Here is a 13,228-nt window from a genome sequence, read left to right as displayed (position 1 = left end):
AGCCCTTAAATACCTTTCCCAACCGGGTTTGATGGCAAATTCCGTTTAGTCTAATCGGGGTCCCCGGGGTATATCGGGTCCCATCAGATATCATTCTGGGCATAAGGCAATAATGAGATCTGGGGAAATACCGATTCCAGCCAATCAAAATAATCAACCAAACATCGAGAAAGTGCGGATCATCTTGGCGTGTTATTTACATTTTTTGCCGAGGCAAAATGACGCACACGACTGTTCTCGGCGTTGTCTCGGCCGTCAGTCATTGGGACTTTGATTGGTGGAGCGGAATACCAAGAGCGGGATCCTGGCCTTTTGTCTGGGCGAAGGAAACTCCGCGCTTGACAACTTCCTAACTCCTGATGTGTCATTCTTGGCTGATCTTGGATTTTTTCTTGGCTGGACTTCCTGTGAAGTCCGAGGGTCCACTGTAGAGTTCAAATCTGGTCTTCTTTCCCGTGATTCTGGTTCTGGTTCTGGTTCTGGTCTCTTAACTACTCCGCAGTGGCAAACTTGATCTGATTGTGGACTTTGGCTATTTTTCAGATATGTTATCTCTTTGATGTTTATGCAGTGTTTCTTAGCCGTGATCCAGATATTCTGATCGAAGCTGCATCATCTCCCGCGAATTGCAGCCAGACCCAGTGGTTGTTGGGCCTTGCTTCTGCTCGTATTCTCACTTGTCCATCACTTTTGAGGTCCGAGACCTTGCTTAACCATGGCTGACGATAGTCTGCCGCAGGGTGAGGTAGTCGGCATCATTATCGGTGCTGTTGCCCTGTTTTCCCTGATCAGCTTCATTCCTATGTGAGTCCTTGGGCATCATCAGTCTTGGCTACATATGTTCCTGCAGCAGAACAATATGGAAGTTCTTCCATATGACTAACATTCTATTCTGTGACAGGGCCCTCATGTGGTATCACCGTCGACGTGATACCTCCCGCCGCGCTAGTGAAACCGCTGTCCTCACATCATCAATGCAGCAAGTTTCTGTGCAACAATGGCTCGAGGAACATAATTCCCCGGGCGATCCAGCCAACTATAGTCAAGACATGTGGTAAGATATTTTTCTATTCTATTTTCATTTCACAGTCTGTCCCAAATCGCACTTCTCTTGGCCGCGAGGGGTAATGATATAGTGTGGGGAACGCCCAGGCTAGGCAAAGCGTGCGCCTGCCTGATATGGTTTCCCTCATACTATTCCTTTCATTCTGCTCTGGGCATCTTACATTCGGTCACTTTGTTCCTTGTCATTCTACCGTGGCCAAGTGCTCATATCTTGGCCGGTCTTCGTCAACCAACCCTCCTATCTCGTATTTGTCTCGGTGTTGACTTTATCTCTCCAGTCCCATCTGCCTCTCATCTCTATCATCATCCGCTTATCTCTCTTCCCCTGAGTCTGTTCATCTACCCCACAATTCACGCCATCAGTCTCCAGTTCCACCAGATGAGACGCTCATACCCGACTCAGGGAATGAAAACCGTATTATCGTTTTGAGTCACTGTCATCACGCCTTCCACTCAACCTGTCTTACATCCTGGTTTGAATACCGGCATTATAAATGTCCCATCTGCCAAGCTTCATACTCGCCCTCGGACTCGGTATAATATCGAGATACCACGAATCTTGTTGCCGATAATCATTATGTACATTTGTCTATATGCCTACGACTAGCTTCAAATGTAGTAATTTTCCTGATAAATTGCTATTTACTGCTTTGACTATATACTCGCATCTATGGATTCTCGTCTACTTTTGCAGCTATATCCTTAAAATATGCTTAAGATTGATTATACAGGCACTAATAAAACAAGCCGTGGAATTTGTTTGCTTCCATGTGCGATAGTTAAATACGATCTAAGGAAAATTATTGGATTGTCAACAGAGAATGATCTGAATCGCAAAATCGATATAATCTAGCATCAGTCATGAACCCAAGTACAAAATGTTAATAAGAAAGGAAATCTCCGACAGGCTTCCAAGCACGAACGTCATATTCAATTGGAAAATATCTACAGGGCCATCTGCAGCGACCAAATAGTGCATGGGAAGAACCAAGATCACCACATCCATGAAAACTTTCGGCAAACTGCCCCGAGTATATTTTCGTGGATATATTGAAAGACTCGATAAATTCAACAAAGACCTCCTCATTTTTCTCGCTTGATCTGCCGCGCGATCAGTTTAAAATCGTGGTATCCTAACTTTGCAAGGCAACATAACGGTTCTCTTCAATTGATATCTTCACTTGTAGCTAGTAGATTCATGGAAATCGACCTGCAGGAATGAATGACCAATTGGGGTGTGTGAAATTGGGGTCCATCACCCTGATCATAACCTGCTTCTGAACCCCCTCGATAGTGTCTGGTACAGTGAGACGGGTTAGGGGGTACTCTCCCCCGCGCCCTTCGGCCTCGAGAGCCAAATAGCCCGGAGCATAAAGTTCAATATCACTTGTCCACTGCTCTCGGTCACAGAGGACCATTGAATTTGGAAGTTGGTTAGCGTCCTTGGCTTGACAGAGTGTATCGACGACCGGTAGGTCCATATCAAGTCTGATATTCTACGTTACTTTGTTGGGCTAACTTAGTAGGGGTTAACTTGGTAGGTTAAAGAATACTCACGGCAGATTTTGGTGTCTATAAGCACCGGCACAATGCTTAACTTCCCCAAAACCTGACCAATGCTCGAAAGCGTTCATAAATAGCATTTTCATATTAAACGGGCGGACTTCAACAGATTTTTTCACAGTCCCGTTAATTTCATACACGACAATTGTTAGGCGCCCGCTTTCCAGACCTACTTCATCAACCAACATATATGGGCCTGAATTACCGAGATAGAGTACTTTGCCAGTATGTGTGAGATAGATTGACCTGAAGTTTGCGGTCTCAAGATCCCGCCAGGGAAGATAATCCTCTACTGAAGGATCGATAGTGGTTGCTGGATTGAGGGTAGCCTCCGATGGAATGTAATTATCGAGTAGACAGTGCCCAGTCTCGATATCATAGTTGTACAACATGATCGTGAATTTCACCCATCGCGCTCGATTTTCAGCATGGATCTCATCAATAGGGGCAAGAGAAATCAGGCTTCTGGTTTTGTTCGGCTGAAGAATGTCGTAGAGACGTTCTAATGCTTCGGCCGGGTATCGAAGACCTTCAATACGTTCAGTTCTGGACGATCTTGGCCCCTCCGTGCCTGGAAGACCCACAGGTGCACGCGATCGGTACGCCTGAATGAATTCGGAAAAAAGCGTTAGTATAATAGACTTCGGAGATTTGACAGACCTGAATTCATCACGAAATTCCTGTGTAGCCGAAGCCCATTTTTCCACCAGTTGCTGGCGTTGGTATCACTCATATTTCTCATCGGAGGAACCTGCGTTTGCTGCAGAAACCCAATCCTCCTGGATGTATATTAGCGCAGAACTTGAGAAATTCGAATGCTATAAAGAACATACCTGTACAAATAGTAACCAGCCCTTGACTTCCTCCTTGATTTGGTCTAGAGATATCTGTTTCTGGGTGTGGTTGGATGGAAGTGGGGATTCCTCCTGGCCAGTGCTGAACGGATCTCGGCATCATGTGTGTGATCAAGTTCGTTAGGGGTCCAAAGGGTTGTAGGGGTCCAAGGAACAAAGGGAAATTCCAGAAGAAAACTTTGGCCAACCATGTATTAGTGAAAACTTCACTAGCGGGGCGCCTAGCTAGGTTGGAACGCTGAAACCGAACCGAACATCGTAGCGAATATCGTAGCGGATGTTGTGGGGAATGAACGGCTATGGCGGCGGCATGAGTTTTATGCGATATGACATTGGATTGGCCGGATTTGAGGCGCTATGATCTAGTGACCACACGTAACTGCAAATTTGGTCCCTGAAATTGCATTTAGCACATGGCCCTCTGGAAATTTCTCTCCTAGCGTGGACTCTACGTTATTCGACTTGCGCCGCTTCATTTTCTTTTTCGCCATATTTGGGTACTGAGATTTGCCAGGTATCAAGCGTCTCCTGGGAATATTTTGAAGAAAAAGTGGGAGATTGAGATGATCGAACGCTTGACTGCATCTAATATAGGCGGGAGATGCGAAAAACAGGACACTGCAGGTAGGAATTTTTCTGCAACGCGTTCGGAACACGTCATCTGTGCACTGAGCAGAATTTTAGTGTAGAGTCTTGAAATGCAGCATGAATTATTCGACGACTTACCACGAATTAATGCCTTATCTTCAACCCTCGATGTTCATAACCATGGAGATAGCTATCCGACAAGCTTGTATGTGATGCCGGTGATTGTCCGGGCCGAAAATACTTGAATCCTAATTTTCCGCGAACGGTCGACACGAAAAATAACAGCATGGTACCAATGGCAATATAGAATGTAGATTGCAATGACAAATCATATGATTTAGGTAGTTTAGTTGTCAGAAATGATTGTCGGTAAAGAAGCAGTATTGATATTTTGGGCAAATTGTCATTCGGGATATACACAAAGACCTCTGCGGTACGGGATTACCTGGCGGAAATGATAGGCGTGGGGCCCATGCTGGATTTCCATAATAGCACCTATCAAGTATGGGACTAGTTTCTTGAGAAATATTGTCTGTGAAATGCTCAAGTGCTGGGTGCATACCCATGATCACTCCCGAGGTCCCAATCTGCCCTAGCATCGTCAGTGCGACCCCCGTGACATCCGGTCTGAAGAGAACCTTGCTTCGACACTGCACTTTCATCCGAAAAATAACGGGGCATATCAGCCTGGAATGGGTTGGTAATGACCTCGAGAGCAGTCTACGTAGGGCTGTAGTGTTGCTTTCGAAGATACTTGAGATCCACAATTTCACATGCAGTGTGTTCAATTATATATATTCTCAGCACATTATTCCAAATGGTTCAAAATGTTTCGATTTCAAATACATAATTTGAGAGCCAAAGGCCTTCGTTCAATTTTGTTCGCTATGGCACTGAAGCAAATGTGAAAATAAGTGGGGTTTTCTATTAGGAAAAACATTTGAAGGCATCCAAAGTCCAACCTTGGAAGCTGTCCATAAAATTCTTTTCACATTATGTATCAAGTGATTTCAATTTCCGCTATAGCTCTAGATAAGGAACTGCGCCACAACAAGTCTCCGTGGCGCAATTGGCTAGCGCGTCTGACTGTTAATCAGGAGGTTGGAAGTTCGAGCCTTCCCGGGGACGTTTCTTTTTGTTTTTTTCTTGTTTCTCGCGGATACTCTGGGCGCGGATACTCTGGGGTTGGATTAACAAAACAAATAACTAAATCGAGAATTTCAGACTTCTCTCCTTGACTAAAATTTAATAACTTTCATCAATCCAATCCCCATACCCACTACCAAGAACAGTCGTCTTCGTAACACCCGCAGAGATCGACGTCTCATACAGTCGATCAGAAGTAGACGATCCATCACCAGTATTATCATATTCATAATAAAGCGGAGTCGCCCCAGTTGCCATAGTCGTCCAACCGGCAGCATTGATCAGATCGCCCAGCACGGAATTTTGGTAAATGACACGTGCAAGAACGCGCCACGGCCGACCAAGATAAACTTCACCATCGAGACTCACACCCGAAGCAGCCTTGATATTGCAGTGATCGATCGCATACCAGGAACTATCGGTAGATTCTTCACGCGAGTTGGCGGTGATAGAGCCTGAGCCGTTGGAAACGATATCGCATTCACCAAACCAGGCGGAGGCGTCGCCGAAAATATAGTCTACGGCTCCTGTGCTTTGTGTCAGAGACAAGTTGACTTAACGTGAAATGACGCATTCAAAGCTCAGGAGAGAGTGAAAAGGTACCTTCGATCAAGCAGTTGGAGTAATATTGTGTTCCAGATTTAGCATAGAGCGTATCCTGGTATCCAGAGAACTGGCATGCATAAAAGCCAAGCTTGTCTGCATTTCCGACGAGACTGCAATGTTTTAGCCTGGAAACTTCAAATTGTCTCTGGGATATGGTGGATTGGTACTCACGCCACTGCCTGTGCTCCCTTTCCATACCCATTCACAACATTAATATTATACAGACTAACCCCATCCGATACAATATTAACCGTCGCACTCAGGTCCAGAGACCCGGCCTCTTCTGACGAGATGGTATTCGTGATAGTAACAGTGTTGTCTTTGTAAAGACCAGAATCCGTCGTTTCGCCATAGATAATAAGAGATCCCGCGTAATCGATTTTGATCTGTTCGGCGTAGGTGCCACTTTAGATAAAAATGCAGGCTGATGAGGTGGACGAGCCTAGTGCAGTGAGTGCGGCAGATATGGTAGAGTATGTTCCGCTCGAGCCTACAGAGAGGCATCCTGATGGTGGTGTGGTTCTGCTTACGGTGTTTGCGCGGGCACCCTTCGCTGGGGTACCGAAGGCAGTTGTACCGAGGTACAGAACCGAGATAAAAAGATCGAATATTTTCATTGAATATAAGTTAGCGATGGATAAATTCAGATTTTTGCCCGGAAGATGACCTGGATCGTCTTCATGGGCTTATTTAACATTAATATTAACACTCCTGGGAATACTGCTTCCACCAAACAACCCTAATTCCAATCAGGAATTATCCGTCTACTCTAGTTGTAATCCTGTAGTTTCTCCATGTTTCATGATTCCATGAATGGGGATTTTTCCGAAACATGTCCGTGCCATTCAGGAACCTCAAACCTCGCTTACTGCAGGGTTACTTCCCTGCGGCTAAACTCAAACTGCATCTACATTACCCAGCCTCTCACAGCACTCAGCGATCGAACCTACATAAAGCCCCCTCTTTCCGCAAGGTCCAAGCCCATCATTAAGAACATCATTGGCTGGAAGAATCCACTGCATGTGAAGAAAAGATTCGGAAACTGTTACAGGTTTCAACCATGTGGGGCCGACGGACCTGCAGTTACTCTGATGTCGAAGCCGGAAACACTGGAACTGCATACTATATGTTCCTCGAATGAAGATCTCAAGGTTTATGTCATTCTATGTAGATCCGGAAAATCAACCGCGCGTGGAATAACCTGATACATAGCTAAATTCTTGGCAATAATAGATACCCTGTCATCTTTGCTTAAGCACATATAATGCAATTCGGACTGCATGATCAAAATGGCGATTGAAATGAACAACAAAATTTTCATCATATGATCCAGATCAATATGATCCCACTATATCTCATCTCATCCCTCCCTCTGACCACCGCCCTCTCACTCCACTCCCCATCTCGCACCCTCAATAGTCGCACCTCAACCTGCACACCAGTAGCAGGAGGAACATCAACAACCGACGATGTCCCCGCTATAGAATCAGCACTATCAACATGCGGTGACGGTGGCATAATTATAATCCCCTCCGGAACAACATACTACATCAACAGCGTTCTCGACTTCTCATCATGCAGTGGCTGTGACTTCCAGATCGAGGGAACTCTCAAGTTCGCCTCCGACACAGACTACTGGGAAGGTCGAACCGCCATGATGTATGTCAATGGCGTAACCGGAATGACAATGCGATCGCTCACCGGGAACGGAGTGATTAACGGAAATGGACAAGATGCGTATGAACCCCTTTCCCATAATCTTTCCAATTGAAAGCTAAAGCTTCTTGATACATACTCAAACCTCTCCAAAGTGAGCCAATATTGATTCTAACCTTGAAATATCCGATAGATACGACCTCTTCGCCTCGAACAGCAGCTACGCCCGCCCAACCCTCCTCTACATAACAGGAAGTACAAATATAAAAATCAGCGGGCTAACCCAGAAAAACCCACCGAATGTCTTCAACTCCGTAACTGGATCAAGCAGCAACATCCATTTCTCCTCATTAACGATGTCAGCAACATCCAAAAGCACAAACGCCGCCAAAAACACCGACGGCTTCGACATTGGCTCCTGTACCACTGTGAGCATCACCTCCGTCTCCGTCACAAACGACGACGACTGCGTAGCCTTCAAGCCGGGCGCGAACTACGTTACAGTCTCGGATATTACCTGCACAGGGAGCCATGGATTAAGCGTCGGGTCACTGGGGAAGTCGAATGATGATACGGTGAAGAATGTTTATGTTTCGGGCGCGACGATGGTTAATTCGACCAAGGCCGCTGGAATTAAGACTTATCCGTCTGGTGGAAGTCATGGGGTTTCTACGGTGTCGAATGTGACGTGGAGTGGGGTTGTGGTTGAGGGGTGTGATTATGCGATTCAGATTCAGAGTTGTTATGGGGAGGATACTACTTATTGCGAGGAGTATCCTGGGGATGCCGTGCTGAGTGGTGTTGTTTTTGAGGGGTTTAGTGGGACGACTAGTGGGAAGTACGGGAGTGTTACTGGGGACATTGATTGTGGTGCTGAAGGGAGCTGTGGGGCGAAGATTAGTGGGTATACGGTTGTGGCGCCGGATGGGGATAGTGAGGTGCTTTGTGCCAATACGGAGGATTTGGGGGTTACTTGTACGTCTGGAGCTTCGGGGTAGAAGGGGACAGGTTGGAAGTGATTCACGGTCTATTGTCTGACTTGCTATGTAAAGGCAAATATATGTTCATAAAGTCTTGTTTTTCCTTATGAGGAGGCGATCATCTTGTCCTTCACGTACAGGTCAACGTACTTGTCGACCTCGTAGTTCTCGAGCTGCTGGCGGTCCCAGCCCACCTTGAGCAGCTCATCGATGCGAGCCTGGTCGAAGTGCGCCTGGAGGTGGCGCTTGTACTTGGCCAGAATCTCGGGCTTGGCTTCCTCACGGCGCAGGCGGTGACCCAGAGGTGCCTCAACGACGACCTCCTCCAGGACTGTGCCATCATTCAGAGTGACAGTCAGAGCGTTGGGGATGGTACGCTTCTCGGGGTTGTGGTAGTCCTTGGTGAACTGCTCGTCCTCGACACAGCGGATACGTGTGCGGAGATCAGCCAGCAGGGGGGAGGTGGCGGCCTCGGAGCCATCGGCGTAGTCACTAGCGGTCAGACGGTTGAAGACCAACATGGTGGCAACCATGTACTGGGAACAATTAGATTTGGGTCATAAATTGAGTAGAATTGGGACTCACCTGAACACAGTGGTCACGGTCGGCAAAGTTATCCATGGCCTTGAACTGCTTGTCAATGATACGAATGCAGGCCTCGTGGGTACGGTTGGTGATCTCCTTGATGTCCTTGGCGCTCTTGCCCATCTCTGCCAGCTTCTTATTGATCTTCTCGGCGGCCTCAATGGCAGTCTGGGAGTGGAACTCGGCTAGAAAAAGTTAGAGTATGGAACAAATTTGCGTTTGGGTCGAGACTTACCAGGGTAGGAGACTTTGAAGAGGACGTTCTCCATAACATAGCTGCCATAGGGACGCTGGTAGTCGAACTTCTTGCCCTTGAATAGTACATCGTAGAAACCCCAGGTGGGAGCAGAAAGAACAGTGTGGAGACCACCCTCACCCTTCTGCACCTTCAGAACCAGGTTCACGGCGCGCTGGCAAGCGTCACCAGCAGCCCACGACTTGCGCGACATGGTGTTCGGGGAGTGACGGTAAGTGCGAAGTGACTGACCATCGACCCAGGCCTGGGTAATGGCATCAGCAGTCTGCTTCTCAGTAAGACCCATCATCTTGGAGACCACAGCGGTAGTGGCAACCTTGACCAGGACAACGTGATCCAGGCCAACTTTGTTGAATGAGTTCTCAAGCGCAAGAACACCCTGAATCTCGTGGGCCTTGATCATGGCCTCCAAAACATCACGGATGGTCAAGATCTTGCCGTTACCAAGATTTCCGCCCGCACGGTTGGTGCGAGAGATCCAGTCCGCCACAGCCAGGATACCACCCAGATTATCAGAAGGGTGACCCCACTCAGCAGCGAGCCAGCAGTCATTGTAGTCGAGCCATCGGATCATGGAACCGATGTTGAAGGCGCCATTGATGGGGTCCAACTGGTATGGGGTACCGGGAACGCGGGTACCGTTAGGGACCACAGTCCCCTCCACGGTGGGGCCAAGGAGCTTTGCACACTCTTTGAATTTCAGGGCCTCCAAACCACAGCCCAGAGTATCCAGGAAGACCAGACGGGCGGTGTCGAACTAATTCGATTACCAAAATCATCAGTCCAAAACCCAAACCACTGGATATAAACAAACAAACTTACCGCTAGGTCGGAGTCAATATTGTACTCATGGATATACTTGGCCATATCCTGGATCTCAGGATCATAGGCCTTATCGGCTGGTACAGCCGGTGCAGCAGATTGACGAGCAGCCATGGTAGAAAATTTGGGGGCAGTAGTGCGAATAGCACGAGGAATGGGAGAAGAGAAGACAGAGGGGATTCTAGAGATGGGGATGCGGGCCAAAGTGCGGGGAGCCGTGTGGGTCAACCGTCTCACGGGAAGGGACATTGTGAATCAATTGAAAGAGATCAAGAAGAATGATCCAATGTTGAACTGGGGAGAAAAGGAGGAGAAGATAATTAAATGAGGGAAATGACGATCCCGACCTAGTCAAGAATGCGGAGAGGTTGGGGAAGGAGAAAAGGGTGATCTCAAGCTGATTTCATATTACCGAGGCCAGTCGGTCAAGTCGGTTAGTGTCGGTTAGACCAATGTGATACTGAGGACTATATGTCCACTATTTTTTACTTCTAGTATTCACCTACTAGTCTGGTTCAATTATCCACTATTGTTTAACCTAGGCATTATAGTATAAAGGCGTTTACAAGGTAATAAGTCCGAATACCGGAGGGCAATCTACATTATCGATGATCCATAACATAAACATGCACATGCATGTAAAAATAGAACCTTAGAACTTGCGAAAACCGGATCAATTATTATGTGCGGGCACCACCCCGTGAAAACGGTGAATTCTCTAAATTCTAATGTACAAGTCAAACGCTTCATCGCCGGCGCCATTGGCTGCCAACGACAGACAGAGCGTTTGACCTTCATGTCCTTGAGGCCGCGCCACCGCCCTTCACATGATCCTACCCCCGGTCCGAGCTTCCTCTCTCAGCTCCCTCTCGTCCGTCTCCTGCAAAGACCTCCGCACCTCTCGGAACACCGCCTCGGCAAGCCGAGGAGGCACAGCGTTCCCCATTTGCTTGCGGATGTGTTTCCCCCGGAACTTGAACTCCAAAGGGAAAGTCTGCAAACATGCCACCTCGCGGGGTGTGAAGGCTCGCACTCCAGCGGGATGGTAGTTAGCCTCACCCCCGCTGCAGGTGATCGTTTTGGCGGGCTGGTGTTCGTTGTACGGCGCTCGATGGGCATTTTTTGTCCGGTCTTTTTGGGACCCAACGTCATGATCTGGCCATCCCTCGGGGATACCGCTGATGGCCCGGAAGATCGTTTCGAAGGGTTTGAGCCCAGACCCGAACGGCCCATGGGTTGGAGGTGGCATATTAGGCAGGGTCTCTCCGGGACTTTATAGGATCAGGCAGTCAGTGAAGGTCACGAGTGAAGGATCGAATTAACTTACCCCGCAGCAAGGATGATCAAACGACGACGCGTCTGGGGCACTCCGTAGTTCACGCAATCAAGAACTGCCCAGCGGACGGAATATCCCACTTCAATGAAGTCCATGATCAACCGATTGAATGTGGGGATATGGCGATTTTGTAACCCGAAGGTTTCTTCCATGGTCAACACCCGAGGACGGGCCTTCTCCATCAAATTGAGAGAGGTGAAAATACAGGACGAGTTCAACTCATCTCGCACCTGGTTGTGGATAGTGTGCGCCGGCGAAAAGGGCTGGCATGGTGGTGAGGTATGGCACACGTCGATCCGCAGCTCTGCAGGACGCTGTGTAATGAACTGGTCGAATGCGGAATGCTCCGCCAAGGACTCAGGAAAGTTCTGGCGATATGTTTCCATGGCATTCTTGTCCATATCGACAGCCCAAGTCAAGGCCAGACCGGCTTTTTTGGCACCACATGAGGCGCCACCAGCGCCGCAGTACGCATCACCGTACGTGTATGTACGGTCATGACCCAAAGCCTGTAAATCGGCGGGGTCCAGCGGGCCTTCGGGTCCAGATGGGAGTTCGGCTGCCCCAAAAGGGATTGTCTCATTACAACCTCGCCACCTTTCGCGCAGTTCCTTAGCGCGGAGACGGTCGCTCGTTGCCTCGTCAAATGTCAGATACTCCACAACAAACTCCTTCTCTTCCAAAGCTGTTCGGCTTCGATTGCTCTGATGGGGCAAAACTGGCCGAAACATGGGCGAGAATTTCAGCCGGCATGTTAGGCGCTCATCGGCGGCTGATTTCTGATGCAATGCCCAATCCCGACGCCGCATGTTGGTGAAGACGATGGGACGAAAGCACTTGATCTCATGCATTGAATATGGCTTGTGGATGTGAGCAAACCAGATCACTTCATCCTTGTGTGTGGGCACGAAAGCTTTAACTTCTTCGCTTTCTGTTGATACCAAGTGGCGACCATGGAAGCATTGGTTTTCACGATTCTCAACAATTCGTTCGATGTACAGGAAGTTGCCATCGTGGAGCTCCACTGAATCACCAACCTTATACACAATGGTATTGACCACGAGGCTATCGACTTCGATGGGAAGAGAAGGTTTGCTTGGACGAGCGACGGGCTCCAAAGTCAACCGGCAGGTTTGTCTGCGCACTTCCCAAAGGTCGGGGAGACCGATGGAAGGTGATGAAACCTGGGACTGTGTCTGCGGTTCTTTGGTCAGATCGATAATGTCTTTGGGCTTTCTAATGTGTCTGGGCTGTTCAATACGTCTCGGCTGTCTATCGGTGAGGTCAATTGGCAGCTCTTGAGAACTGCCCGGCCCGGCCGGCGGATGGTATGAGGGTGAGGAGTGAACGCTCTGTGATGATGTGCTTGGAGAAGATGACAGAAGACTATGAGGAAAAGACTGATTCTGTGGCCTATAACCCAAGATGAATAGGTCGTGGTCTTTATTATCTTCATCTTTGAACTTCCGTTTCAGACTGGCTGGTGATGTATCGAGTGATGGATCGAGCGAACCCGGGGAAAAGGCAAGCTTGACCAACCCCGCACCTTGTCGACGCGTCTTCGAAACAAGACTTTTCTCACTTGAAGCCATGACGAGCGAATGGAATAAGATACTTGATGATAAGAATGCTCTTGAAAAGAAAGAGATAAGTGATAGATCATGAGGATCTCTGATGTTCGATGCTGATGTTCGATGATGTGGAAAATGTGGAGCTTCTGGGGGAAAGATGAGACTTTTGGGAGAAGAGCATAGCACTGAATGATACTTTC

General features: G+C 48.1%; 5 protein-coding genes across 5 annotated transcripts; 2 read left to right on the top strand and 3 right to left on the bottom strand.

Annotated features, from left to right (window-relative positions):
• Window positions 1-715: 715 nt before the first annotated feature.
• On the top strand, window positions 716-1,605 carry N7520_003590 (RING finger protein; the record flags this gene model as incomplete). Its single annotated transcript, XM_057137525.1, has 4 exons — window positions 716-804; window positions 902-1,054; window positions 1,090-1,164; window positions 1,344-1,605. The coding sequence occupies 4 exons, from the start codon at window positions 716-718 to the stop codon at window positions 1,603-1,605; spliced, it is 579 nt and encodes a 192-aa protein (XP_056997990.1).
• A 3,554-nt stretch (window positions 1,606-5,159) lies between these two features.
• Window positions 5,160-6,439, bottom strand: pmeA (putative pectin methylesterase; the record flags this gene model as incomplete). Its single annotated transcript, XM_057137524.1, has 6 exons — window positions 5,160-5,249; window positions 5,278-5,303; window positions 5,324-5,743; window positions 5,820-5,889; window positions 5,999-6,227; window positions 6,261-6,439. 6 exons carry the CDS (start codon window positions 6,437-6,439, stop codon window positions 5,160-5,162), a joined length of 1,014 nt encoding a protein of 337 aa, XP_056997989.1.
• Window positions 6,440-7,146: 707 nt separating this feature from the next.
• Window positions 7,147-8,476, top strand: N7520_003588 (putative extracellular exo-polygalacturonase; the record flags this gene model as incomplete). The annotated part of the gene is made up of 2 exons (XM_057137523.1): window positions 7,147-7,559; window positions 7,672-8,476. The coding sequence occupies 2 exons, from the start codon at window positions 7,147-7,149 to the stop codon at window positions 8,474-8,476; spliced, it is 1,218 nt and encodes a 405-aa protein (XP_056997988.1).
• Window positions 8,477-8,562: 86 nt separating this feature from the next.
• On the bottom strand, window positions 8,563-10,370 carry N7520_003587 (putative 2-methylcitrate dehydratase; the record flags this gene model as incomplete). The annotated part of the gene is made up of 4 exons (XM_057137522.1): window positions 8,563-8,994; window positions 9,044-9,228; window positions 9,279-10,056; window positions 10,122-10,370. The coding sequence occupies 4 exons, from the start codon at window positions 10,368-10,370 to the stop codon at window positions 8,563-8,565; spliced, it is 1,644 nt and encodes a 547-aa protein (XP_056997987.1).
• A 574-nt stretch (window positions 10,371-10,944) lies between these two features.
• N7520_003586 (DNA cytosine methyltransferase) lies at window positions 10,945-13,049 on the bottom strand (the record flags this gene model as incomplete). The annotated part of the gene is made up of 2 exons (XM_057137521.1): window positions 10,945-11,392; window positions 11,449-13,049. The coding sequence occupies 2 exons, from the start codon at window positions 13,047-13,049 to the stop codon at window positions 10,945-10,947; spliced, it is 2,049 nt and encodes a 682-aa protein (XP_056997986.1).
• Window positions 13,050-13,228: the final 179 nt, after the last annotated feature.

Source organism: Penicillium odoratum (genome assembly GCF_028828045.1).
Source record: "Penicillium odoratum strain IBT 22623 chromosome Unknown utg000003l_segment0_segment0, whole genome shotgun sequence".
Taxonomy (NCBI): domain Eukaryota; kingdom Fungi; phylum Ascomycota; class Eurotiomycetes; order Eurotiales; family Aspergillaceae; genus Penicillium; species Penicillium odoratum.
This window is presented reverse-complemented; position numbering and strand designations above follow the sequence as displayed.